Here is a 25,382-nt window from a genome sequence, read left to right as displayed (position 1 = left end):
ACTACAGCTCCCAGCATGCACCGCTGCGCCCGCCGGGAGGCGGTGACGCTGCTCCGGCCCCCCCCCCCCCCGCTCTGATTGGCTGGCTGTGCCTTCCTCCTCCTCCCCGCGCCGGGGGCTGGCCGTGATTGGCTCAGCCGCATCGCCCCCGCGCGCTGCCATTGGCCAGTTAAGCCGTTGACGGTTGAGGCTTTGAAAGCGGCGGGGCGCGGCCGGTAGGCGGGGCCGACTCCCGGCCCTAACGCCTCCTATTGGCTCTCCCCGGCGTAAGCCCCGCCTTTTCCTCACAGCCGCGCCCCCGTCCCCATGGCGTGGCCTCGGACGCCATTTTGGGGTGTCCCCGATGAGGCCCGGCCTGGCCCCGCCATGGCCCCCCGCCCCGAGGGGCTGCGCTGGTACCAGATCCCCCTCTCCTCCACCCGCGTGCCCCGCTCCGTCATCTTCAGCTATGGCTTCCAGTCGGGCCTCTGGCGCTACCGGCAGCTCCGCGTCCTCAAACAACTCCCCGTGGGCCGCCCCGTCGCCCCGCCGCCCCCCGGCCTGTTGGAGCCCTGCTCCCCCTCTCCCCCGCCTGCCCGCAGCCCTCCCCGGGCCTCCCACCGCTCACGGGGCACCGGCAGGGCGCGAGGTGAGCGTGGCCCTGCCCAGGGGGTGGGTGTGAAGGGAGCAGTGCCCCTCCTGTTGCCCCAGGGGGGACCCTGGTCACCCCCACGTTGTCCTCGTGGCCCTTCCCCGCGCCCCAAAGCGGCCCCCCGTGACCTCCATGTTGTCCCCAAGACCCTCCCCGTGCCCCAAGGGAGCCCCCGGTCACCCTCACGTCCCCAAGACCCTGCCACAATGGGGCCCTTGGTCACCCCTGTGTTGTCCCTAGGGCCCTGCCTGTGCCCCAAGGGGGCCCCTGCTCACCCCTGTGTTGTCCCCAGAGTCCTGTGACACCCCAAGGAGGGCCCTGGCCACCCCTGCGTTGTCCCCACAGGCCCCATGCCCCAAGGGGTCCCCTGGTCACCCCTGCATTGTCCCCACACTCCGCTGGCACCCCATGGAGGGCCCCTGGTCCCCGCTGTGCTGTCCCCACACTCCCCTGGCACCCCAAGGAGGGCCCTGGTCACCCCTGCGTTGTCCCCGCCCTCCCCTGGCACCCCAAGAAGGGCCCCTTGTCCCCGCTGTGTTGTCCCCATAGCCCCCATGCCCCAAGGCGGTGGCGAGGGGGGGGCTAGTCACCCCTGCGTTGCCCCCACAGGCCTCCCTGTGCCCCAGGGGAGTCTGTGCTGACCCCTGTGCTGTCTCCGCAGCCCCCCGGCGATCCAAGGAATCCCCTGGCACCAGGAAACGGGTGAGCAGAGGGCGGCAGCCTCCTGGCCCCGCTCAGCCCCATGCCAACCGGCGGGACGTGGCCAGCCGGGGCTCCCCAGCGTGCCAGGTGGCACCGGACCGTTCCAGCCATGTCCCGGTGCTGCCGGAGGCGGCTGTGGGGTCCCTGGGCGGGGAGGCCGACGGCGGGCAGCACACCGCAGCCAGGATGGCGCCGCAACAGGCGGGCAGGAGCTCTGGGGGGCACCCAGTGGGCACGGCGAGGGGGTGGGTGTCCTCCACAGACAGCGAGGACGATGAGCTGATCCCGCTGAAGGACATGCTGCTGGCAGGGGATGAGCCCCCGAGCCCCGCGGACCACCAGCAGGTAGGTCCCTGCCCAAGAGCGGGTGCCCGGGCATCGGGAGGTCCTTGGGGACATCCCGGTGCCCGCTGGGTGTTGTGGTACCCGCTGAAGCGTCACCATTCCCTTGCTCCATTGTCCAGGCTGCGTGCCCGCAGCCAGATCCGCTTGCCAACAGCCTGGATTCGCTAGCCCGGGAGAAGAGGTAAGGCTGGCAGCCCCACGGCACACGGGGACTGTGCTGGGCACCCCGGGGTGCCCTCGCCCTGCCCTAACCGTCACCGTGGCAGGGAGCAGCGCCAGGCAGCCACGCCGCCGGCCGGCCTGGCGTGGGTGCGCGTGGACGACGACAGCTCCTGGGAGTCCCCGGACGAGGACACCGAGCTGCCCGAGGAGCACAGGTAGCCCTGCCAGCCGTGCCCGGGCGAGGGTCCGCGCGGTGCCCGCTCCCCACCCGACGCCGCCCTCTGGCCCGCAGGGATTTCCTCGCCCACTACACCATGACACCCAGGTTCATCCCCGCCGTCCACCCCGGGGAACCCATCTTCTGCGCCCGCTCCGTGCCGGTGCCCACCCTGGACACCCGCGGGCTGAAGCCTCAGAGCGCGTTGGAGGGGTTTTTCTTCAGGTGAGCCGCCGGGCACGGAGCGGGGTGACAGTTTGGGGACGGGGGACACAACCAGAGCCCTGCTCACCCTCTCCGTCTCTCCCCCCAGCAACTCCCCTGCTTGCCAGGCAGCTTTCGTCCGCGACGGGGGGCTCAGCCTGCTCTACCGCTGCGTGCCCACCTGCCCGCTGCCCGTCCTGCGCTGGCTCTTCCAGGTGAGCCACCGTCACTGGAGGACGTCCCCGGTGACGTCCCCTCCTCTTGCTGTGCCACCCCCCCGTCACCTTTTCTTTGTTTCGGCAGCTCATGACCCTCTGCCCGGACGCCACCAACGCTTCCCAGGCGCTGTGGGAGATCTGGCTGAGCACCGGGGGTGAGCGTGGGGCGGGCAGGGGGGCTGCCTCGCCGTGGTGGGGGTGCCCTCCGAGCCCCCGCCCGCCCTCACTGTCCCCTCGCCCGCAGGCGAGCCCTGGTGCCCCACGGCGCAGGACGTCAGCCTGGCTTTCGCCCATCTCGGCGCTGACCTGAGCCCCCTGCGCCGCCTGCTGCCCCCCGAGCTGTGCCCCACGGACAGGAGGTGAGCGCCGGCGCGGGGGGCAGGAGGCCGCTGCCCCCCCTGCCAGCCCCCCCGCCAACCCCTCGCTCTCCTTCCAGGAGCCTGGATCCCTCCTGCTCCCCGAGACGGGCGAGCCCCGAGGCCACCGGCACGCTGGCCCTGGTGACGCAGCTCGGTGACATCTGCAAGGTGAGAGCCCCCGCCGCTTCTTGTGCCAGGGATGCTGCGCCTTCGTTATCTCTGCCCTGCTAATTGCGCGGGCGGCGCCGATGCCAGCTCCTGGAGGGGTGCCCGCTGAGCCTGCCGCCGGCCGTGCCAGCCTGTCCCTGCCCTGCGGGTGGTGGTTTCTTTTTTTTTTTTCTGGGGGGTGGGGGGCAGGTTGGAAAGTCCCCATGGGTGACGTGTCGCCTTCTCCTCCAGTTCCTGGCACTGTGCGTGGTCACCCAGCCCTGCCGCTACGCCGACGGCGCCCGCCTGGCGCTTGTCACCCTCCTCTCCTTCCTCGGCCTGGACCGGGCGTTGCGCTGCCAGCCCCTGCCCGAACTGCAGCACCTTCTCCACTGCCTGCTGGAGGGCATCCGGGACTGGCAGCAGCAGGTACCCAGGGCGGGGGGGAGCCCCTCGCCCCGTGCCCACCCTCCGCAGCCCTCCTCCAGGGGCTGTGCCCTCCCTGCCCGTTCCTCAGCTCCTCTCTGTCCCCGCAGCTGCCCGCTCTCTGCCTGTCCCTCTGCCAGCTTTCCGGGCACCACCACAACCTGGTTGCCCTGGTGCAGCTCCTGCCAGACCTCACGAGCAGGGACAGGTACGTCCCCGCACGCCGCGCCGCTTGCCGGCCGGAGCCGCCAGGCCTCCCGCCCTACCCGCGCCCCACGCGTTGGTGACGGGGAGCCCGGCGGCAGCTGGCACGGCCCCGCGCGCGGCACCGTGCCAGCACCGGGCGGGCTGGGATGCGTCTGCCTCTTAATTCTTTTATTCCAGCCGGTTGCGCAGGCACAAAGCGGGCAGAATGCGGCTGCCGGCACTGACGCCCCTCGCCACGGGTGTCCGGAGGGCACCGGGGCCACCCGCTGCTTCACGGATGGCACCGGGGATGGCGGTGACGGGCACAGAGGCAGGGACGGGCGCTTGGGCGCGCACCGGACCCTTCCTCACGCTCTTCCCCCCTCTCACCAGGGAGCTTCGCCGGCATCTGAGCCTTCGCGCCATGTCCCGGCTGCTGGGGGAGCCGCCAGGCACCGTACCACCTCCCGGGGCGCAGGCAGAGGTGGGTGCAGCCAGGTGGGACCGTGCCGGTGCCGGGGCACCCACGGCAGGCGCCGGCACCCTGACACCCGCTTTCCCTGCAGCTGCAGGCGCTGGGCCGGCTCCTGGCGCTGGCGCAGCCGGACACCCTGCGACGGCTGGTGCTCGCCGGGGGCCCGGAGAAGCCGGAGGACCTTGACCAGGAGGTGGGTGCTGCCCTCGCAGGGAAATGGGTGCCGTGGGGCACCCCCTAAGGTGCCCCGGCGCCCCTTTGGGTGACCCCCCTCCCCGTGCCCTCTGCCGCCCGCAGGCTTGCTACCTGAGCTACAGCCTCCTCCTCCTCGCCAGCAACGTGGTGGGCACCGAGAACCCCCCCGCCGAGCAGCGGGTGAGCACCGGCGCCCGGGGGTGGGGGGGACACGCGGGGGGTGGTCCGCTGTGTCCCTGACGCCTCCCCCCCCCCCCCCCCCCGCCAAACGTGTCCCCACAGGGCCACCTGGAGCAGCTCTGCGTCCAGCTGGACCGGCAATTTGGGAGGGGGCTGCACGACAGCCCCAGGCTCCTCTTCCGCGCCCAGCTGAAGGGCCTGGCCGCCCTCCTCTACGTCAAGTGGCAGGAGATGCTGGGGGGGTCCCCGTCCCCTCTCCGGGGGGTGTCCCGAGCACCCTCGGGTGCCCCAAGGCCACCCCCTACCCAATAAACAGCCCCGATTCCCGCGGCCGTGTTGGGCCGGCCAGCCTTGGTGGCCGTCGGCAGCACAAAAGGGCGCCGGGGTTCCTGTCCCCACGAGGCCGGGCGGAACTGGGTGGAACTGGGCCAAACTGGGCGGAACTGGACCAGGTTGAGATGGGCTGAGCCAGGGCTGGGGGAAGCCGATCCGATTTGACCCAACCAGACCCCACGTGATCTGGGCGGATCTGACCCGATCCGATCTGATCCGACCCAGTCTGAGCCGATCCGACTGGATTTGACCTCATCCTATCCGATCCAACTGGACCAATCTGATCCAATCTGATCCTATCCCATCCTACCCGATCCGACCCAATCTGACCCGACCTGATTCGACCAGACCCGATCCAATCCGGCCAGACCTGATCTGATCCAACTGGACCCGACCTAATCCAACTGGACCCGATCTGATCAATCCGATCCAATTGGACCCGATCTGACCTGATCCGATCGATCCAATCCAACTGGACGCGATCCAATAGATCCGATCCAACCAGACCCAATCTGACCTGATCCAATCAATCTGATCCAACTGGGCCTGACCTCATCCAACCAGACCCAATCCAGTCTCATCCGATCCGATCAATCCGATCCAACTGGACCCAATCCGACCTGATCCGATCAATCCAATCTGACCAGACCCAATCCGATCCAACTGGACCAAATCCAATAGATCTGATCCAACCAATCAGACCCAATCCAACCTGATCCAATCCGATCGAGCCAATCCAACTGGACCCGATCTGATCCGACCAGACCCAATCCAATCAATCCGATCCAACTGGACCTAATCTGACCTGGTCCAATCTGACCTGATCCAACCCAACTGATCTGATCCAACTGGACCCGATCCAATAGATACGACCCAACTGGACCCAATCCAACCTGATCCAGTCCAATAGATCCGATCCAACTGGACCTGATCCGATCCGACTGGAACTAATCCGACCTGATCCAATCTGATTAATCCAATCCAGACGGACCCGATCCAATCCAACTGGACCTGATCCAATAGATATGACACAACTGGACCAAATCCAACCTGATCCAGTCCGATCGATCCGATCCAACTGGACCCAATCCAATCTGACCGGACCCAATCCGACTGGACCTGATCCAGTTGATCTGATCCAACTGGACCCAATCTGACCAGACCCGATCCAACTGATCCAATCCAACTGGACTCGATCCGATCCAACCAGGCCCAATCCAACCTGATCCAGTCCAATCGATCCGATCCAACTGGACCAGACCCAATCCGACCGGACCCGATCCAATCAATCCAATCCAACTGGACCCAATATGATCTAACTAGACCCAATCCGACTGGACCTGATCCAATCAATCCAATCAATCCAATCCAACTGGACCCAATCTGATCTGACTAGACCCAATCCGACCAGACCCGATCCAATCAATCCGATCCAACTGGATCCAATCTGATCTGACTAGACCCAATCCAACCGGACCCGATCCAATCAATCCGATCCAACCAGACCCGATCTGATCCAACCGGACCAAATCCGACTGGACCTGATCCAATCAATCCAATCCAACTGGACCCAATCTGATCTGACTAGACCCAATCCGACTGGACCCGATCCAATCAGTCCAATCCGATCCAACCGGACCTGATCCGATCCGACCGGACCCAATCCGACTGGACCCGATCCAATCGATCCGATCCAACTGGACCCAATCCGACCTCATCCAGTCCGATCGATCCGACCCAGCTGGACCCGATCTGATCTGACCAGACCCCATCCAATCGATCTAATCTAACTGGACCCCCTCCGATCTGACCGGACCTGATCCAATCAATCCGATCCGACTGGACCCAATCCGACTGGACCCGATCCAATCGATCCGATCCAACTGGACCCAATCCGACCTCATCCAGTCCGATCGATCCGATCCGACCGGCCCCCGATCCAACCGATCCGATCCAACCGGCCCCGACCCGATCCGATCCGGTCCGACCCGACCCCGTGGCGGTGGTCGCCGTCCCGACCACCCCCCCCCCACCTCCCCTCCTCCCGCCCGTGACGTCGGGGGGGGCGTGGCCCCCGGAGCCGCGCGGCGCGCACCCGCCGCCGCCCCGACCCGCCGCCGCCGCCGCCGCCGCCTCCCGCCGCCCCGGCCGGGCCCGGCCCCCCCGCGCCGCCGCCGCCGCCGCCGCCGTGCCCCGAGGTGAGCCCGGCCCCCCCCCAACCCCCGGCACCCCCCCCCCGCCCGGCCCGGCCCCCCCCCCCCCCCGCCCCGCCCCGGTATTGTTGTGGCGGAGCCGCGGGGGCGGGGGGAGGAGGGGGAGGCGCTTTGTTCCTCCCGGTACCGGCCATCGGGACCGGCAGATCGCCCCCTTCCCCCCCACCTCCCCCGCACACCCCGCTTCGCGCTGCTGGGGGGGACGGACCCCTCCCCGGTAACGGACAAACACCTCCCCCCCCCCCCCGCCGTCCCCGTCCCCGCCGCGATCCGTCGGTGCGCCGGTGGGTGTCGTTCCCCCCCCGTCGGTACAGGCGGCGGGTGCGGGGGGGGGGGGATCGTCCGCGGGGGCTGCGACTCGCCGTGGGGACCCCCCGGGTGGCACCGTCGTGGGGGACCCCCCCCCGGGATGGCACCGCCGTGGGGACCCCGCGATGGCACTGTCGCGGAGACACCCCCCCCCCCCGCGTGGCACCGTCGTGGGGACACCCCCCACCCCCCCCCCGGGATGACACCTCCTCGGGGACCCCCCCGGGTGGCACCGTCGTGGGGACCCCGCGATGGCACCGTCGTGGGGGACCCCCCCCTCCGGGATGGCACCACCGTGGGGACCCCGCGATGGCACTATCGCGGAAACACCCCCCCCCCCGGGGATGGCGCCGTTGTGCGGACAGACCCCCCGGGTGGCACCGTTGCAGGGACACCCCCCCCCCCCCCCCCCCCCCCGGGATGGCACCCCCATGGGGACACCCCACCCCCACCCCCGGAATGGCATCATCGTGGGACCCCCCACCCCACCCCGGGATGGCACCATCGTGGAGACCCCCCCCAGCATGGCACCATCATGGGGACCCCCCCCCCCCCCCCCCCCCCGGGGATGGCACCGTTGCGGGGCCGTGGCACCCTGCTCCCCCCATGGGACCCCCAGGCATCCAGCACCCAAAGCGGGGACCCCATCCTGCCCGCGGCACCCCGGCCGTGCCCGGGGACCCTGGGGGTGCCTGTCCCTGCTTTCGCACCCCCGCCGTGCCTTTGTCCCCGGGGCTCTGCCTGTGGCACCCCCGGTGACACCCGCAGCACCCCAGCCGTGCCCATGGCACCCTGGCCATGCTTTTGTCCCCAGGGCTGTGCCCGTGGCACCCTGACCGTGCCCGTGGCACCCTGGCCGTGTCCGTGGCACCCCAGCTGTGCCCATGGCACCCCGGTGACACCCCCAGCACTCTCGCCATGACTGTAGCACCCTGGCCATGCCTTTGTCCCCACGGCTGTCCCCGTGGCACCCTGACTGTCCCCGTGGCACCCTGACCATGCCCGTGGCACCCCAGCTGTGCCCATGGCACCCTGCCCATGCCCGTGGCACCCTGACCGTGTTTTTGTCCCCAGAGCCGTGCCCGTGGCACCCTGGCCGTGACTGTGGCACCACGATTGTTCTTGTGGCACCCTCGCCATGACCGTGGCACCCTGACAGTCCCCACGGCACCCTGGCCGTGCCTGTGACACCCTGACCATGGCACCCTGACTGTCCCCATGGCACATGGCACCCTGACCGTGACTGTGGCACTGGGACTGTCCCCGTGGCATCCCGGCCATGCCATGGCACCCCAACTGTGCCTGTGGCACCCTGGTCGTGCCCGTGGCACCCTCACCATGCCTGTGACACCCTTGCCATGACCATGGCACCCTGACTGTCCCTATGGCACCCTGCCCATGCCCGTGACACCCTGACCGTGCCCATGGCACCCTGGCCATCACCGTGGCACCCTGGCCATGCCCATGGCACCCTGACTGTCCCCATGGCACCCTTGCCGTGCCTGTGACACCCTGACAATGCCCCTGGCACCCTGACTGTCCCCGTGGCACCCTGAGCATGCCCATGGCACCCTTGCCATGACTGTGGCACCCTCCGCGGCACCCTGACCATGCCTGTGACGCCCTGACTGTCCCGGTGGCACCCTGACTGTCCCTGTGACACCCTGGCCATCCCCATGGCACCCTGACCGTGCCCATGGCACCCTGGCCGTGACCGTGGCATCCTGACTGTCCCCGTGACACCCTGACTGTCCCTGTGGCACCCTGACTGTGCCATGGCACCCTGACCATGCCCATGGCACCTTGACTGTCCCCATGGCACCCTGGTCATGCCCGTGACACCCTGGCCGTGCCCATGGCACCCTGGCCATGCCCGTGACACCCTCGCCATGCCCATGGCACCCTGACTGTCCCCGTGGCACCCTGGCCATGCCTGTGACACCCTGGCCATCCCCATGGCACCCTCGCCATGACCGTGACAACCTCCGTGGCACCCTGACCATGCCCATGGCACCTTGACTGTCCCCATGGCACCCTGGCCGTGCCCGTGGCACCCTGACCATGCCCGTGACGCCGTGACTGTCCCTGTGGCACCCTGGCCATGCCCATGCCACCCTGACCATGCCCATGGCACCCTGACTGTCCCCGTGACACCCTGACTGTCCCTGTGGCACCCTGGCTCTCCCGTGGCACCCTGGCCATGCCCATGCCACCCTGGCCTTGACCGTGGCACCCTTACTGTCCCTGTGGCACCCTGACTGTCCCCATGGCACCCTGGCCATGCCCGTGACACCCTGGCCGTGACCATGGCACCCTGACCATGCCCGTGACGCCCTGACCGTCCCTGTGGCACCCTGACCATGCCCATGCCACCCTGACTGTCCCCGTGACACCCTGACTGTGCCGTGACACCCTGGCCATGCCCGTGACACCCTGACGATGCCCATAGCACCCCGGCCGTGCCCGTGACACCGTCACCCCCTGCCTGCAGCCCCCCCCGCCCCGCGGGTGTCCCCCATTCCCACGCCCGTTCCCGGCCTCCCCATCCTCCCGGAAATCCTTCCCCAGCCGGCGCTGGGGGCCCCCCCCGGATCCCCCCCCCACCACCCCCCGCCTTCCTGCTTCCCGCCGGGCAGCGCAGAACAATTCCCGGCCGCATCCTGCCCAGCCTTTATTTTTTTTTTTGGGGGGGGGTGGGTGGGGACACCCAGCGGGGGGCACCCCCCGGACACCGTTGGGAGGGGGGGCATGTGGGGGGGGTGTGGGTGGGTGTCCCGGGGCAGGACGCGGGTGAGGTGGGGCCACCCGGGTGGGGTGGGAAGCGGAAGGGACCCATTTCCTTCTCCCCCTTGTCGTGTGCGTCGTGTCCCCCCCCCCCCATAACCCCGAGCCACCTCGTCACGGCCGGGGGAGGGATCGCGAAGGCCCCGGGGTCGGGGGGGGGGGACGGGGGGGGACACAGCAAGTCGGGGACCCGCCTGTGTGTGTGTGTGTCCCGTCCGTCCGTCCCCCCCCGTCCCCCCCCCAAACAACCGCTGCGTGGGGTGCCCCCGGCCTCGTGACGCGCGGATCCTCAATGCCCGCCTTGTCCCCCGCGCCGCCCGCGTGACGCCGTGGCGGCCGGTGTCGATGCCCCGTAACCCTAACGGGGGCCGGGTGTGTCCGTCTGTGTGTGTGTCCCCCCCACCCCACGTCCTCCCCACGCCAGGCCGGGTGTGTGTGTCGTCGGGTGTGTGTGTGTCCCCCCCCCGGGTTTTTTCTTCGGCCCCGGCATCATGGCCCCCCGCCGGCTGCTGACCCTCGCCTCGCTGCTGGCCCTCGCCACCGCCGCCGCCGCCGCCACCCCGGGGTCCTCGTGGAGCGCCGTGCCCCGAAAAACCGTCCCCTATGCGGGTGAGTACCGTGTCGTGTGTCCCCCCCCCCCACTCCTTGTCGTCCCCCCCCCACAAGGGGTTCCCGGGGAGGGAGTTGGGGAAACTGAGGCACGGCGGGGTGTAGGCCATCGATCCCGGACGGCGGGGTGACACCGGGGTGGCTGTAGTTGTCCCCACCTCGGGCAGCTTCTGCGTGTGTGTGTGTGTGTCATCCCCCCCCCCCCCCGGCCCCGCCCCGAGCTCGTCAGCGCTGCGGGGACCCCTCCTGCGTCGGTGGCCCCAAAACTTGGGGGGCGGTGAGAGCAGGGCGGGGGGGGGGGACACGCGCAGGGACGCTGGCCCGTGTGTCTGTGCCGTGATGGCACCCAGGGTCCCCAACCCTGTGCCGTGTCCCCTGTCCCCGTGCCCTGCCATTGCCCCCATCCCCATCCCTCTGCTGTGTCCCTTGTCCCCATCCCTGTGCCGTGTCCCCTGTCCCCATGCCCTGCCATCGCCCCTGTTCCCATCCCTCTGCCGTGTCCCCTGTCCCCATCCCTCCGCCATGTCCCCTGTCCCTCTGCCATCACCCCCATCCCCATCCCTCTGTCATGTCCCCTGTCCCTCTGCCATCACCCCTGTCCCCATCCGTGCCGTGTCCCCTGTCCCCTCTGCCATCACCCCTGTCCCATCCCTCTGCCGTGTCCCCTGTCCCTGTGCCCTGACATCAACCCTGTCCCCATCCCTCTGCTGTGTCCCCTGTCCCCTCTGCCATCACCCCCATCCTCATCCCTCTGTCATGTCCCCTGTCCCTCTGCCATCACCCCTGTCCCCATCCGTGCCGTGTCCCCTGTCCCCTCTGCCATGCCAGCGCCCCGAGGTGTCATCCTTTTCCCGTGCCAGCACCCTCTGTCCCCCTGTCCTGTGCCAGCACCCTGCGTCCCCATCTGTGCCCTGCACTGTGTCCCTGTCCCCGTGCCATGCCAGCGCCGGTGTCCCTGTCCCTTTGCCATGCCCTGTGTCCCCGTGCCTGTCCCCGTGTGGTGGCAGTGCCCCACGTTCCCTATCCCTGCGCTGTGCCAGCGTCCCCAAGCCATGTCCCTTGTCCCTGTGCCATCCCCATGCCCAGACCCCCGTCCCTTTGCTGTGTCCCCTGTGCCGGGCCACTGTCCCCGTGCTGTGTCCCCTGTCCCTGTGCCGTCCCCATGCCAGAGACCCCCGTCCCTTTGCCGTGTCCCCTGTCCCTGTGCCGTCCCCACGCCTGAGACCCCCGTCCCTTTGCCGTGCCACTCTCACTGTGCTGTGTCCCCTGTCCCTGTGCTGTCCCCGTGCTGTCCCCATGCCTGAGACCCCGTCCCTTTGCCGCATCCCCTGTCCCTTTGCCGTGCCACTGTCCCCGTGCCGTGTCTCCTGTCCCTGTGCTGTCCCCTTGCCTGAGACCCTTGTCCCCAAGCCGTGCCGCTGTCCCCGTGCCGTGTCTCCTGTCCCTGTGCTGTCCCCTTGCCTGAGACCCCCGTCCCTCTGCCATGTCCCCTGTCCCCGTGCCGCCCTCACGCCCAGACCCCCCTCCCTGTGCCGTGCCAGCGCCTCGCGTCCCCGTGCCGTCCCCATGCCGTGCCACCCCGCGTCCCTGTCCCTGCCCCGGGGGCCCTGGCGCCTCCCCCGTCAATGGGGCCTTTCTGCGGGGCCTGGGGGCGGGCAGGGGGGGGGCGCGGGGTGGGGTGTGGGGGGGCGAGGGGTCTTGCCAAAGGCCGCTTGTGTCCGCCCGGCACCGCCAGCGCCCGCTGGGGTGACAAAGAGCCCTTTGTGCGCTGCCGGGGCCGGGGGGCTTCCGGCGGCGGGGTGGGGGCTGCGGGTGCCCTGGGGGGTGGCAGGGGAAGGGGGTGGCCTGGCCGTGATGTCCCCCGTGTCCCCCCCCAGAGCTGAAGGAGGCGGCCAAGCGCTTCTCGCAGGGGGGGGTCTCGCACTACCTGACGCTGACGCTGGACGAGGCCGAGACGTTGCTCTACGTGGGGGCGCGCGAGGCCGTCTTCGCCCTGGCCACCGGCACCGTGGAGCTCAAGGCGGCGGTGAGGTCCCCGGGGGAGGGTTGGGGCGGGGGGGGGTGTGTGTGTCAAAATTTTACAGCCTGGGGGGGGGGGACACGGACAACGACACTATTTTCATCCCCCCCGACCCTTTTTCCCATCCCCAGATCTCCTGGGAAGCCCCCGTGGAGAAGAAAGCCGAGTGCATCCAGAAGGGCAAGAACAACCAGGTTGGCCGGGGAGGGGGGGTGGGTGCCATGGCTGTGGCGGGGAGGCGAGGGGGGGGGGGTTATAGGGTGTCCCCCACCCTGTCACCCCCTTAACCGGCTGTTCCCCCCTCTCCCCCCCAAGACCGACTGCTTCAACTACGTGCGGTTCCTGCAGAGCTACAACAGCTCCCACCTCTACGCCTGCGGCACCTACGCCTTCCAGCCCAAGTGCACCTACATCGTGAGTGCGGCCCCCAAAACATGTCACACCCCCCCCCCCCCGGCCCCCGTCACCCCTTGTCCCTGGCGATGAAGTCCAGGGCAGCCCCCTCCCAGCCTCAGGAGCATCACCCAAGGTGTCCCTGTCCCTAGGGGTGTCACTCAGGGGTGGCCCGGGGTGAAGGAGGGTCACTCAAGGGGGAACCTTGTCCCCAGGAGGGTGGTCCGGGGGTGTCCCTGTCCCCAAGAGCATCACCCAGGGCTGTCCCTGTCCCCAGGAGGGTGGTCCAGGGGTGTCCCTGTTCCCACGAACATCACCCAGGGGTGTCCCTGTCCCCAGGAGGGTTGTCTGGGAGCGTCCTCTGTCCCCATGAGCATCATCCAGGGGTGTCCCTGTCCCCAGGAGGGTGGTCCGGGGGTGTCCCTGTTCCCACGAACATCACCCAGGGGTGTCCCTGTCCCCAGGAGGGTTGTCTGGGAGCGTCCTCTGTCCCCATGAGCATCATCCAGGGGTGTCCCTGTCCCCAGGAGGGTGGTCCAGGGGTGTCCTCTGTCCCCAGAAGCATCACCCAGGGCTGTCCCTGTCCCCAGGAGGGTTGTCTGGGAGCGTCCTTGTCCCCAGGAGGGTTGTCTGGGAGCATCCTTGTCCCCAGGAGGGTTGTCTGGATCTGTCCCCGTCCCCAGGAGCATCATCCAGGGGTGGCCCCTGTCCCCAGGAGGGTTGTCTGGGAGCATCCTTGTCCCCAGGAGGGTTGTCTGGATCTGTCCCCGTCCCCAGGAGCATCATCCAGGGGTGGCCCCTGTCCCCAGGAGGGTTGTCTGGGAGCATCCTTGTCCCCAGGAGGGTTGTCTGGGTCTGTCCCTGTCCCCGTCCCCAGGAGGGTGGTCCAGGGATGGCCCCTGTCCCCAGGAGGGTGGTCCAGGGGTGTCCTCTGTCCCCAGAAGCATCACCCAGGGCTGTCCCTGTCCCCGGGAGGGTTTTCTGGGGGTTGTCCCTGTCCCTAGGGGTGTCATCCGGGGCTGTCGCTGTGCCCAGGAGGGTTGTCCAGGGGTGTCCCTCTCCCTGGGAGCATCATTTAGGGGTGTCCTTGTCCCCATAATGGGTCATCCAGGGCTGTCCCTGTCCCCGGGAGGGTTGTCTGGGGGTGTTCCTGTCCCTAGGGGTATCATTTGGGGGTGTCCCCATGTGCAGGAGTGTCATTCGGGGGGACCTTGTTCCCATGAGGGTGGTCCGGGGCTGTCCCTGTTCCCTTGGAAGATTGTTCAGGGTGTCGCTGTGCCCAGTGGGGTCATCTGGGCGGGTGTCCCTGTCCCCAGGAGCATCATCCATGGCTGTCCCTGTCCCTGGGAGCATCCTTTAGGGGCGTCTCTGTCCCCATAATGTGTCATCCAGGGCTGTCCCTGTCCCAGAAGGGTCATCTGGAGGGTGTCCCTGTCCCCAGGAGCATCATCCATGGCTGTCCCTGTCCCCGTCCCCGGGAGGCTTGTCTGGGGGTTGTCCCTGTCCCTGGGGCCGGTTTGGACGGAGTGGGCCGTGAACCGGGAAGGGGATCGGGCCCCCCACCCACGCTTTCGCCCCTCAGGAACTCTCCGGCTTCACCCTGGACCAAGTGGCTTTCGAGGACGGCAAAGGGAAGTGTCCGTACGACCCCACCAAGGGACACACCGGCCTCATCGTGGGTAGGTGGCACTGCCGGTGACCCACCGCGGTTGGGGGGGGGATGCCCGCTGCCGGGCTGTCCCCGTCCCTAAACCCTTGCCTCGCAGACGGGGAGCTGTACTCGGCCACCTTCAACAACTTCTTGGGCACGGAGCCCGTCATCCTCCGCAACCTGGGCCCCCACTACTCCATGAAGACGGAGTATCTCACCTCCTGGCTGAACGGTAGGGTCGAGGGGACGTGGAGCCGAGCGGGGACAGGACGGGCGCCCGCCGCGGCGTTACCCTCCCGTTTTGGTCTTCCCCCCACCTCCGTTCTTCCGCAGAGCCCCACTTCGTGGCTTCGGCTTACGTGCAGGAGAGCGCGGCCAGCAGCACGGGGGACGACGACAAGGTTTACTTCTTCTTCAGCGAGCGGGCGGTGGAGTACGACTGCTACGCCGAGCAGGTGGTGGCCCGCGTGGCGCGGGTCTGCAAGGTACGGGGAGGGGACGAGCCCTGGCCGGGGGGGAGCCAGCCGGGGAACGCGGCCGCCTTACCCGCGTCGCTGGTGGCCTCCGTCTTGACGGCTGGTGGCCTTCCCTTGATGCCAGGGGGACGTCGGCGGCGCCCGCACCCTGCAGAAGAAGTGGACGACCTTCCTGAAGGCTCGCTTGGTTTGCTCGGCGCCCGAACAGCAGCTCCATTTCAACCGCCTCCAGGCCGTCTTCACCCTGCCGGCGCCCGACTGGCAGGACACCACCTTTTTTGGCGTCTTCCAGGCCCGTTGGTGAGCGCGTGGGTGGCGGGGGGGAAACGACGACGACGACGACGACGCGGCGGTCCCCCCCCGGGGTTCCCCGTCACCGTTGGCTCCCCCTCCAAACCTGTCCCTTTGCAGGGGGGACGTGGACGTCTCGGCTATTTGCCGTTACCACATCCTGGAGGTGAAGAAAGCCTTCGAGGGGCCCTACAAGGAATACCGGGAGCAGGCGCAGAAATGGGGCCGGTACTCGGATGAAGTGCCGAGCCCCCGTCCCGGCGCGGTGAGCGCCGCCGGCGGCGGTAGGAAGGGAGGAGAAGGCGCGGGATCCGTCCGCGCGCCTTATCGTCCCCCTTCCGTCCCCCTTCTGTCCCCCAGTGCATCACCGACTGGCACCGCCAGAACGGCTTCGCCAGCTCCCTCGAGCTCCCCGACAACACCCTCAACTTCGCCAAGAAGCACCCGCTGATGGACGAGCCCATCCTGCCCCACCGCGGGCGCCCGCTCCTCCTCAAAAAAGACGCCAACTTCACCCAGCTGGTGGTCGACCGGGTGGCTGGCCTGGATGGCACCGTCTACGAGGTGCTCTTCATCGGCACAGGTACCCGCCGGGGCGCAGCGGGGACGGGGGGGGAGCCGAGGGCTGGTGGGGGACGCACACGCGCACCCCCGCCCCGCGAAGGAACGTCCCTCACGGCCCGCCGCGTCCCGCAGGCGACGGCTGGGTGCACAAGGCGCTGAACCTGGGCGCTCGCGTCCATCTGGTGGAGGAGCTGCAGGTTTTCCAGCCGGCGCAGCCCGTGGAGAGCTTGGTCTTGGCCGGGCGCAAGGTGAGCGGCGTCAACGGGGACGGGAGTCGACGCTCCGGGGTGTCACCCGGTCGGGTCGTCTCACCGGGTCGCCTCGTCCCTTCTTCCCTGCCCTCGCAGAAGCTGCTCTTCGCCGGCTCCCGTTTCCAGGTGGCCCAGTTGCCGCTGGCCGACTGCGGCCGTTACCAGTCGTGCACGGATTGCGTCCTGGCCCGGGATCCCTACTGCGCCTGGAGCCGCAATGCCAGCCTCTGCGTCCGCACCGACGGCCTCAACGGGTAAGGGGGGGTCCCCGGGGGAGCCGGGGCGGCGGGGGGGGGGTCGCCCTGCTGTGGCACCGGGTCCCCCCGTCACCTCCGGGTCCCCACCATCACCTCTGGGACCCCCCGTCATCTCCGAGTCCCCACCATCACCTCTGGGTCCCACCATCATCTCTGGGTCTCCCGGTCACCTCCGGGTGCCCCCATCACCCCCGTGTCCCCCTGGTCACCTCTGGGTCCCCCCGTCACCCCCACCATCACCTCTGGGTCCCCCCATCATCTCTGGGTCCCCCTATCACCCCTGTGTCCCCCTGTCACCTCCAGGTCTCCCCATCACCCCCATGTCCCCCCATCACCTTTGGGTCCCCCCGTCATCTCTGGGTCCCACCATCATCTCTGAGTTGTCCCCCCCCATGACCTCCAGGTCCCCCTGTCACCCCCGTGTCCCCCTGTCACCTCCGGGTCCCCCCATCACCCCCGTGTCCCCCTGTCACCTCTGGGTCCCACCATCATCTCTGGGTCCCCCCATCACCCCCATGTCCCCCTGTCACCTCTGGGTTCCCCCATCATCCCTGGGTCCCCCCGTCACCCCCGTGTCCCCCTGTCACCTCTGGGTCCCACCATCACCTCTGGGTCCCCCCCCCCGTCACTTCCAGGTCCCCCTGTCACCTCCAGGTTCCCCCATCATCTCTGTGTCCCCCTGTCACCTCTGGGTCCCCCCATCACCCCCACGTCCCCCTGTCACCTCTGGGTCCCACCATCATCTCTGGGTCCCCCTGTCACCTCCGTGTCCCCCTGTCACCTCCGGGTCCGACCATCATCTCTGGGTGTGTCCCCCCATCACCTCTGGGTCCCCCCGTCATCTCTGGGTCTCCCTGTCACCTCCGGGTCCCGCCATCACCCCCATGTCCCCCTGTCACCTCTGGGTCCCCCCATCACCCCTGTGTCTCCCCGTCACCTTTGGGTTCCCCATGTCATCTCTGGGTCCCCCTGTCACCTCCGGGTCCCCCCGTCACCCCCATGTCCCCCTGTCACCTCCAGGTCCCCTGTTGCCTCTGGGTCGTCCCCCCCCATCACCTTCGGGTCCCCTGTCACCTCCGAGTCCCCCCCCGTCACCTCTGGTCCCCCCCTCACCTCCGTGTCCCCCCCCGTCACCTCCGCCCTCTCCTCCCGCAGGTCCCAGCTGGTGCAGGACGTGCTGAGCTCCGACACCCGCGCCTGCACCCTGCCGCAGGTGGCCAAGCAAGGTAAGACACCCCCCCCGCCCCCGTCCCCCCGAAATACCGCGCGGAGCCAGGAAAGGGGGGGTGACACGCAATCCCCCCCCCCCCCCGCCTTACACCACCCCTCCTAATTCGGCCCCCTCCGCCTCTCCCGCAGGACCCATCACCCCCAAAAACGTGACGGTGGTGGCCGGCACCGACCTGGTGCTGACGTGCCGGTTGGGTTCCAACCTGGCCCAGGCGCTGTGGACCTTCGAGGGCCGGGCGCTGGCGGCCGAGCAGGCGCTGGTGCTGCAGGACGCCCGGCTGCGGGCTCTGGTGGTGCCGGGAGCCGGTGCCCAACACAGCGGGACGTACCGTTGTTTTTCCGAAGAACAAGGCGCCCGTTTAGGAGGCGAGGCCTACCGGGTGGCCGTTTTAGCCGGTCCGGGGCTACCGCTGGAGACGCGGGCGCCGTTGGAAAGCCTGGGCTTGGTCTGGGTGGTGGCCGTCTGCCTGGGCGCCCTGTGCCTGGTTTTGGTGCTGGTGGTGCTCTCGCTTTGGCGGCGGTTGAGGGAGGAACTGGGCAAAGGCGCCAAAGCCATCGAGAGCACCCTGGTGTACCCCATCGAACTGCCCAAGGAACCCCCCAGTCCCCGCTTCGTCCCCAGCGCCGCCTCCGACTCGGATGAGAAGCTCTGGGATCCGGCGAGTTATTACTACTCGGACGGTTCGCTTAAAATCGTCCCGGGTCACGCCGCCTGCCGTAACGGCGGCCCGGCCCCTCCCGGCGTCTCGTCGCCGTCCCCCAACGCCATCCCCGGGCAACCCCTCCATTCGCCCACCCGCATCCACCTGGGACCCTTGCGGGGTTCCTCCTCCAACGGTTACATCCGCCTGGCGCTGGGTGCCGAGGAACGGCCGCCCTGCGCCGATCTGGCCGAGGAGCTGCGGCGCAAACTGCAGCAGCGCCAACCCCTGCCCGACTCCAACCCCGAGGAATCTTCGGTCTGAGCGGGGCGGCCGTGGCCGTGGCCGTGGCCGTGGCCCCCCCACCCAGCCAGCCGCCACCCCCCGCCCCCCCCAAGCCCGCCAGCCCTACCTACCTCAGGGACCGGCGCCGGCGCCCGCCGCGGGGACACCGGTGCCCGTACCCACCGCGGGGACCACCCCCCAAAACCCCCCCCCCCGGCATCAGCTTGGGGACTGCCACCCTGGCGCCGGTACCCGTCTCGGGGACACGGTGCCACCCTGGCAGTGGCATCCATCTTGGGAACTGCCACCCTGGCACTGGCACCCACCTTGGGGACAGGAGTGCCACCCTGGCACTGGCACCCACCTTGGGGACTGCCACCACGGCACCGGTACCCGTCTCGGGGACGGGAATGCCACCCTGGCACTGGCATCCATCTTGGGGACTGCCACCCCGGCACTGGTAACCATCTTGGGGACTGCCACCCCGGCACCAGTGCCCGTCTTGGGGACGGGAATGCCACCCCACACCGGTCCCCACCATGGTGACTGTCACCCTGGCACCGGTAAGCATCTTGGGGACTGCCACCTTGGCACTGGCTCCCACCTTGGGGACAGGAGTGCCACCCTGGCACTGGCAGCCACCTTGGGGACTGCCACCACGGCACCGGAACCCGTCTTGGAGGCTGCCACCTCGGCACTGGCACCCACCTGGGGGACAGGAGTGACATCCTGGCACCAGTTCCCGTCTCGGGGACAGGAGTGCCACCCCGGCACCGGTAACCGTCTTGGGGACTGCCACCCCGGCACCAACACCCGCTATGGGGACAGGAGTGCCACCCTGGCACCGGCACCCGTCTTGGGGACGGCCGCCTTGGCACTGGCACCCACCTCGGGGACAGGACTGTCACCCCCAGCCCCGACACCCACCGTGGGGACAGGAGTGCCACCCTGGCACCGGCACCCGTCTTGGGGACGGGATTGCCACCCCAGCACCGACACCCGCCGTGGGGACTGCCACCTCGGCAGTGGCACCCGTGGTGGGGGACAGGACTGTCACCGTGACACCGGTACCCGCCTTGGGGACAGGAGTGCCACCGTGGCGCCCGCCTTGGGGCCGCGGCACCCAGCGCCACGGCCACCGTCTTGGCCACCGCAGCCGCTCTGGGTCACCGCGTCCGCCTTCGGTACCGCGTCCCCGCCGAGGGACTCGCCTTGGGGACCGTCACCGGCCTTGGGGGGGCCACTGAGCCCTCCCCCGCCCCCCCCGGCCTCCATGGGGCACCGCGTCCCGCCCCGGGCAGCGGCCGCAGGATGATTTTTTTGGGGACGATTTAAGGAATTTTTTCTTCCTGAGAACTTTTCTAACGCCCCCCCCCACCTCCCCCTTCCTCACCCCCCCCCTCCACCGGGCACCCCCCCCCCAGCCCCGGGGTGGGGTGGGGGGGAATTTGTCGTCTTCTCCCCCCCCCCCCCCCCCCCCCGCCCCCGGCCCCGGCTGTAAATACCCCCCCCAACCCGCCTGCCCCCCCCCCTCCCTGCACGCCCCCCCTTTTGTATAACACCCCCCCCCAAACACACACACACACACACACACACACACAGTGTAATTTATTTGTTACCGAAATATATTTATTTGCTGTAAATACGTGAGTATTTTTATATTAATAATAAAAAGGAGTAAAAAAACCCACAATTAAATATCTCTCTATATTTTCGAAGCGGGGTGAGGGGGGGGGTGGTGCTGTCCTTCCCCCCCCCCCCCCCCCAGGCCACTGAGCTCATGGAAAAAGGCCGCGTTCGGGGCTATAAAAGGGCATCGCGGCGCCGTTCCCGGGGGGGGGGGGGGGGGGGGGCAAGGCTTGGCCCCATGCCCTGTCCCGTCCCCCCCCCCCCCCCCCCCCCCCGCAACGGATGGCGGGGGTCAGTGTGTGTCGGGGGGGGGGGTCCCCGGGGAGGCCCTGCCGGGAAAGCGGACGGAAGCGGGACCCGGGTCCCGGGGGGGGGCGGGGAAGGCTGGGAACGGGGCCAGGGGCTGCCCCGGGGCGTGGGAAGCGGGGGGCGGGGTGGGGGGGGTGGGGGGCTGAGCCCCCATGGTGGGGGGTGAGACCTGGGAGCCCCATGGATGGCTGGGGGGGGGGGAGCTCTAGGAGCCCCATGGCTGGGGGGGGGTAATCCCTGGGACCCCCGTGGCTGGGGGGGGGGTGAGCAGTAGGAGCCCCATAGCTGGGGGGGGTAATCCCTGGGACCCCCGTGGCTGGGGGGGGGGGTGAGCAGTAGGAGCCCCATAGCTGGGGGGGGTAATCCCTGGGACCCCCGTGGCTGGGGGGGGTGTGGGGTGAGCCCTAGGAGCCCCATAGCTGGGGGGTGCTGAGCCCTTGGACCCCCCCCACAGCTCGGGGGGGGAGTCCTGGGACCCCCATAGCTGGGGCGGGGGGGGTAATCCCTGGGACACCCATGGCTGGGGAGGGGGCGGGAGCCCTGGGACCCCCATAACGGGAGCGGGGGGGAGAGCTCTGGGACCCCGTGTGCGCGGGGGGGGTTGTGAGCCCTAGGACCCCCACAGCTTGGGGGGGGGGGAGCCTTGGGACCCCCATAGCTGGGGGGCTGGCCCCTGGGACCCCCATGGTGTGTGTGGTGGGGGGGGACCCAGCCCCGGGCTCGGCTCTGGGGGGCGGGGGCGCCCCCTGGCGGCGTCGGCTGGGACCTGCGGGCGGAGCGCGCATGCGCCCTAACGCTGGGAGAGCCGTGCCGTTCGGCTCCCCTTCGCGCCCGCTCGGCCTTTCTCGGCTCCCTTCGGCCCCGCTCGGCCTTTCCCGGCTCCCTTCGGCCTCTCTCGCTATTTCCCGTCTCCCTTCGGCCCCTCTCGGCATTTCCCGGCTCCCTTCGGCCCCGCTCGGTCTTTCCCGGCTCCCCTTCGGCCCCTCTCGGCCTTTCCCGGCTCCCTTCGGCCTCTCTCGCTATTTTCCCGTCTCTCTTCGTGCTCGCTCGGCCTTTCCCGTCTCCCTTCGGCCTCTCTCGGCCTTTCCCGGCTCCCTTCGGCCTCTCTCGGCATTTCCCGGCTCCCTTCGGCCTCTCTCGGCCTTTCCCGGCTCCCTTCGGTCCCCACTCGGCATTTCCCGGCTCCCTTCGGCCTCTCTCGCCATTTCCCGGCTCCCTTCGGCCCCCGCTCGGCCTTTCCCGGCTCCCCTCGGCCCTTCCCGGCTCCACTCGGTTCTCCCCGGCCCTCCCCGGCTCCCTTCGGCCCTCCGCGCCGGGCCGGGCCGGGCCGATGGCGGCGGGCCCCCCCTCTCCGCCCGGTCCCTGCTGCCCCAGCCGGGTGGCGGTGCCCAGCGTGCACCAAAGCCTGCCCGAGATGGACTTCGAGAGGGGTCAGGGGGCCGGGGCGGGGCCAGAGGGGGGGACAGGCCGGGGTGCAGGCAGGGCCTGAGAGGTTGCAGGCAGGGCCTGTGGTGTTGCAGGCGGGGCTGGAGGGGTGCAGGCAGGGCTGGAGGGGTGCAGGCAGGGCCCGGGGAGGTGCAGGCAGGGCCTGGAGGGGTGTAGGCAGGGGTGGGGATGCAGGCAGGGCTTGGGGGGGTGCAGGCAGGGGTGCAGGCAGGGCCCGGGGGGGTGCAGGCAGGGCTTGGCCGGGGTGGGGGAGCAGGCAGGGGTGCAGGCAGGGTCTGTGGTGTTGCAGGCAGGGCTGGAGGGGTGCAGGCAGGGGTGCAGGCAGGGTCGGGGGGGTGCAGGCAGGGCCCAGGGAGGTGCAGGCAGGGCTGGGGGGGGTGCAGGCAGGGTCTGTGGTGTTGCAGGCAGGGCTGGGGGGGTGCAGGCAGGGTCTGTGGTGTTGCAGGCAGGGCTGGGGGGGTGCAGGCAGGGTCTGTGGTGTTGCAGGCAGGGCTGGAGGGGTGCAGGCAGGGCCCGGGGAGGTGCAGGCAGGGCTGGGGGCGGGGGAGCAGGCCGGGGTGCAGGCAGTGCTGGGGGGGGTGCAGGCAGGGCCCTGTGGTGTTGCGGGCAGGGCTGGAGGGGTGCAGGCAGGGCCTAGGGAGGTGCAGGCAGGGCCTGGAGGGGTTGCAGGCAGGGGTGGGGGTGCAGGTTGGGGTGCAGGCAGGGCTGAGGGGTGCAGGCAGGGCCTGAGAGGTTGCAGGCAGGGGTACAGGCAAGGCTGGAGGGGTGCAGGCAGGGCCCGGGGAGGTGCAGGCAGGGCCTGGGGGGGTGCAGGCAGGGGTGGGGGTGCAGGCAGGGCTTGGGGGGTTGCAGGCAGGGGTGCAGGCAGGGCCTGGGGAGGTGCAGGCAGGGGTTGGCGGGGAGGGGAGGAGGCAGGGGTGCAGGCAGGGCTGGGGGGGGGGGACGCAGGCAGGGCCCGAGGGTTTGCAGGTAGGGGGTGCAGGCAGGGCCTGTGGTGTTGCAGGCAGGGCCTGGGGGGGTGCAGGCAGGGCTTGGGGGGGAGGGAGGGGGGGTCTGTGTGTGCTCATCCCCTGCCTGATTTGTGTCCGTCCCCCCCCCCCCCCCCGTCCCCCCCCCCGCAGGGATCTGGTCGGCGGCGCGGGGACGGGGGACGAGCGGCCGGGTGCTGGAGCTGCTGGAGCGACGGGGGGGGGCCCAGCCAGCCCGACACGGCGGGGTACACGGCACTGGTACGGGGGGTGGGGGGGCACACACCCCGATCTGGGGGGTGCTGGGGGGGGGCAGGGAGGAGCGCAGAGCCCCCTGCCCACCCCCCCCGCCTGGTTCCCCCCCCCCCCCCCGGCTCCCCAGCACTACGCCAGGCCGCAACGGGCACCTGGGGGTCTGCCGGCTGCTGCTGCAACGGGGGGGGCCCGCTGCGACGCCCCGCACCCCCGGGGGGGCCACCCCCGCTGCACCGCGCCAGCTACTGCGGCCACCTGGCCCGTCGCCCGGCTACTGCTAGCCCACGGCGCTGACCCGGCTGCCGCCGACGGGGACGGCCTCACCAGCCTGCACAAGGTGGGGTGGCAGGGGTTGGGGGGGACATCGTGCGTGTGGCCCCCCCCACTCCATGTCACGACACCGGTGATGCCGGACGTGTCACCCGCAGGCGGCCGAGCAAGGCCACCCGGAGCTCTGCGCCCTGCTCCTGCGGCACAGCCCGGCGCTGGTCACCGTCGCCGACGTCAAGGGCCGGCGGCCTCGCGACGTGGCCACCGCGGGGGTGAGGGACCTGCTGGATACCTGGGACCAGGAGAGCCACCGCCCCGAGGGACAGGCGGTGGCACCGGAGCCCGTCTCCCATGGGTAAAGGAAGCCCTCGGCACCCCAACGCCGTCTCCGTCTATCCCGGCGTGGTGGTGGGGGGGGTCACCCCGCAGCCTGGCTGCAGCACTGTTGCGGCGGGGGGGGGGGGGGTGGTCACAGCGCTATTTTTTTGGCTGCCAACTCCTCCGGTGGCAAAAAAACCCCCACAAACCTAAAAAACTTTGGGGGGGGGGGGGGGGGGGGTTGGTTCGGGGAAGGGTTCGGTGTCAAGCGGCCGCCGAGCCGCAGAAGGACCCGCGGGAGAAGGGGGAGCCTCGCAGGGGCCACCCCGAATCGGGCCACCCCCCCCCGGCTGCTCCGCTGTGCCACGGGCCCCGAGAAGAACCGGGGACGGAGGTGGCCCCCCCCCCCCCCCCATCACCCCAGCCATGCCCAGGGCACGGTTCCCAGTTGGGCCACGGCTACTGGGGCAGCCGTCACCCTGGCGGTTCGGGGCTGGGGGGAGTTGGGGGGGGGGGGAATGATTTTCATCTCGATGCTTTTTTGGGGTGAATTGGTTGCGTTTGGGGTCCTGGAGGATCAATAACCTCCCCCCCCCCCCCCCCCACGAAGCACAGAGGAGAGCGACGTACAGATATAGATTTTTTTTTTTTTTTTTTTTTTTTTTATTACCCAACTGGCAAAAAAAAAACCCACCCCCCCACCCCCCCCCCCCGGCCCCCAAACCCTCAAGCCAACCCCAAAACCCCATCGAATAAAATTCCACAGTCGGTTTCACAACCGGGAGGGGGCGGCGGGAGGAGGAGGAGGAGGAGGAGGAGGAGGAGGAGGAAGGGGGGGGGGGAGGGAAACAACCGGGAGGGGGAGGCCCGGCCCCCCGCCCACCCCCCCCCCCCCCCCCCACCGGCCGCGGCCTCCCCCAAATATACAAATCCAACCTGATGCGAAAAATAAATACGAATTCCCGGGGGGGAAGGAGCGGGGAGGGGATTGCATAGAGGAAGATTTAATTAAAAAAAAAAAAAAAAATAAAAAAAAAAAAAAAAAAGGGTTCTTTTTTGTCTTGGTTTATTATTATTATTATTATTATTAATTATTATTATTATTATTTCTAGTATCTCCCCGCGGAAGGACCTAGGACCTGATCGTCGAGACGTGATTAACAAAAATAATTAACCTTCTCCCAATAACTTACAAGAGTTCACCCAGGGAACTTGTGCTTTTTTTTCGGGAGGGCGGGGGGGGGGGGGAACTGTGTCTCCCCCCCCCCCCCTACCCCCCCCCAACCCCCCACACCCCCCCCCCCGCACTGGGCACAAAGCTCCAGGGACGGGGCTTGGGGGGGGGGGGGTTCCGGCCGGTGCTCACCGGGGGTCCCACGTCCTGCCCCGAGGATGTCACCGGGGGATTTGGGGGGGGTTCCCCCGGTGCCGGG

General features: G+C 69.2%; 3 protein-coding genes across 3 annotated transcripts; all 3 read left to right on the top strand.

Annotated features, from left to right (window-relative positions):
- Window positions 1-118: 118 nt before the first annotated feature.
- FAM178B (family with sequence similarity 178 member B) lies at window positions 119-6,750 on the top strand. Its single transcript, XM_054180930.1, is given in 14 exon segments — window positions 119-507; window positions 1,181-1,678; window positions 1,798-1,859; window positions 1,947-2,282; window positions 2,371-2,476; window positions 2,565-2,634; window positions 2,724-2,838; window positions 2,919-3,006; window positions 3,238-3,414; window positions 3,522-3,619; window positions 3,796-4,252; window positions 4,254-4,265; window positions 4,370-4,447; window positions 4,550-6,750. Coding segments are annotated over 14 exon segments (2,508 nt in total). The 5' UTR covers window positions 119-306; the 3' UTR covers window positions 4,760-6,750.
- Window positions 6,751-10,331: 3,581 nt separating this feature from the next.
- SEMA4C (semaphorin 4C) lies at window positions 10,332-20,093 on the top strand. Its single transcript, XM_054180893.1, has 14 exons — window positions 10,332-10,695; window positions 12,573-12,721; window positions 12,847-12,909; window positions 13,031-13,129; window positions 14,691-14,787; window positions 14,875-14,991; window positions 15,093-15,244; window positions 15,360-15,535; window positions 15,647-15,791; window positions 15,887-16,109; window positions 16,223-16,338; window positions 16,438-16,595; window positions 17,754-17,824; window positions 17,958-20,093. Exons 1-14 carry the CDS (start codon window positions 10,578-10,580, stop codon window positions 18,791-18,793), a joined length of 2,520 nt encoding a protein of 839 aa, XP_054036868.1. The 5' UTR covers window positions 10,332-10,577; the 3' UTR covers window positions 18,794-20,093.
- A 1,426-nt stretch (window positions 20,094-21,519) lies between these two features.
- ANKRD39 (ankyrin repeat domain 39) lies at window positions 21,520-25,191 on the top strand. Its single transcript, XM_054224998.1, is given in 9 exon segments — window positions 21,520-22,122; window positions 23,260-23,324; window positions 23,326-23,367; window positions 23,489-23,497; window positions 23,499-23,585; window positions 23,587-23,622; window positions 23,624-23,698; window positions 23,790-23,986; window positions 25,063-25,191. Coding segments are annotated over 9 exon segments (672 nt in total). The 5' UTR covers window positions 21,520-22,022; the 3' UTR covers window positions 25,124-25,191.
- The last annotated feature ends 191 nt before the right edge of the window (window positions 25,192-25,382 follow it).

The sequence above is a fragment of the Rissa tridactyla genome, chromosome 20 (assembly GCF_028500815.1).
Source record: "Rissa tridactyla isolate bRisTri1 chromosome 20, bRisTri1.patW.cur.20221130, whole genome shotgun sequence".
Classification (NCBI taxonomy): Eukaryota; Metazoa; Chordata; class Aves; order Charadriiformes; family Laridae; genus Rissa; species Rissa tridactyla.
Note: the sequence above shows the minus strand (reverse complement) of the source record. Positions and strands in the feature narration are given on the sequence as shown.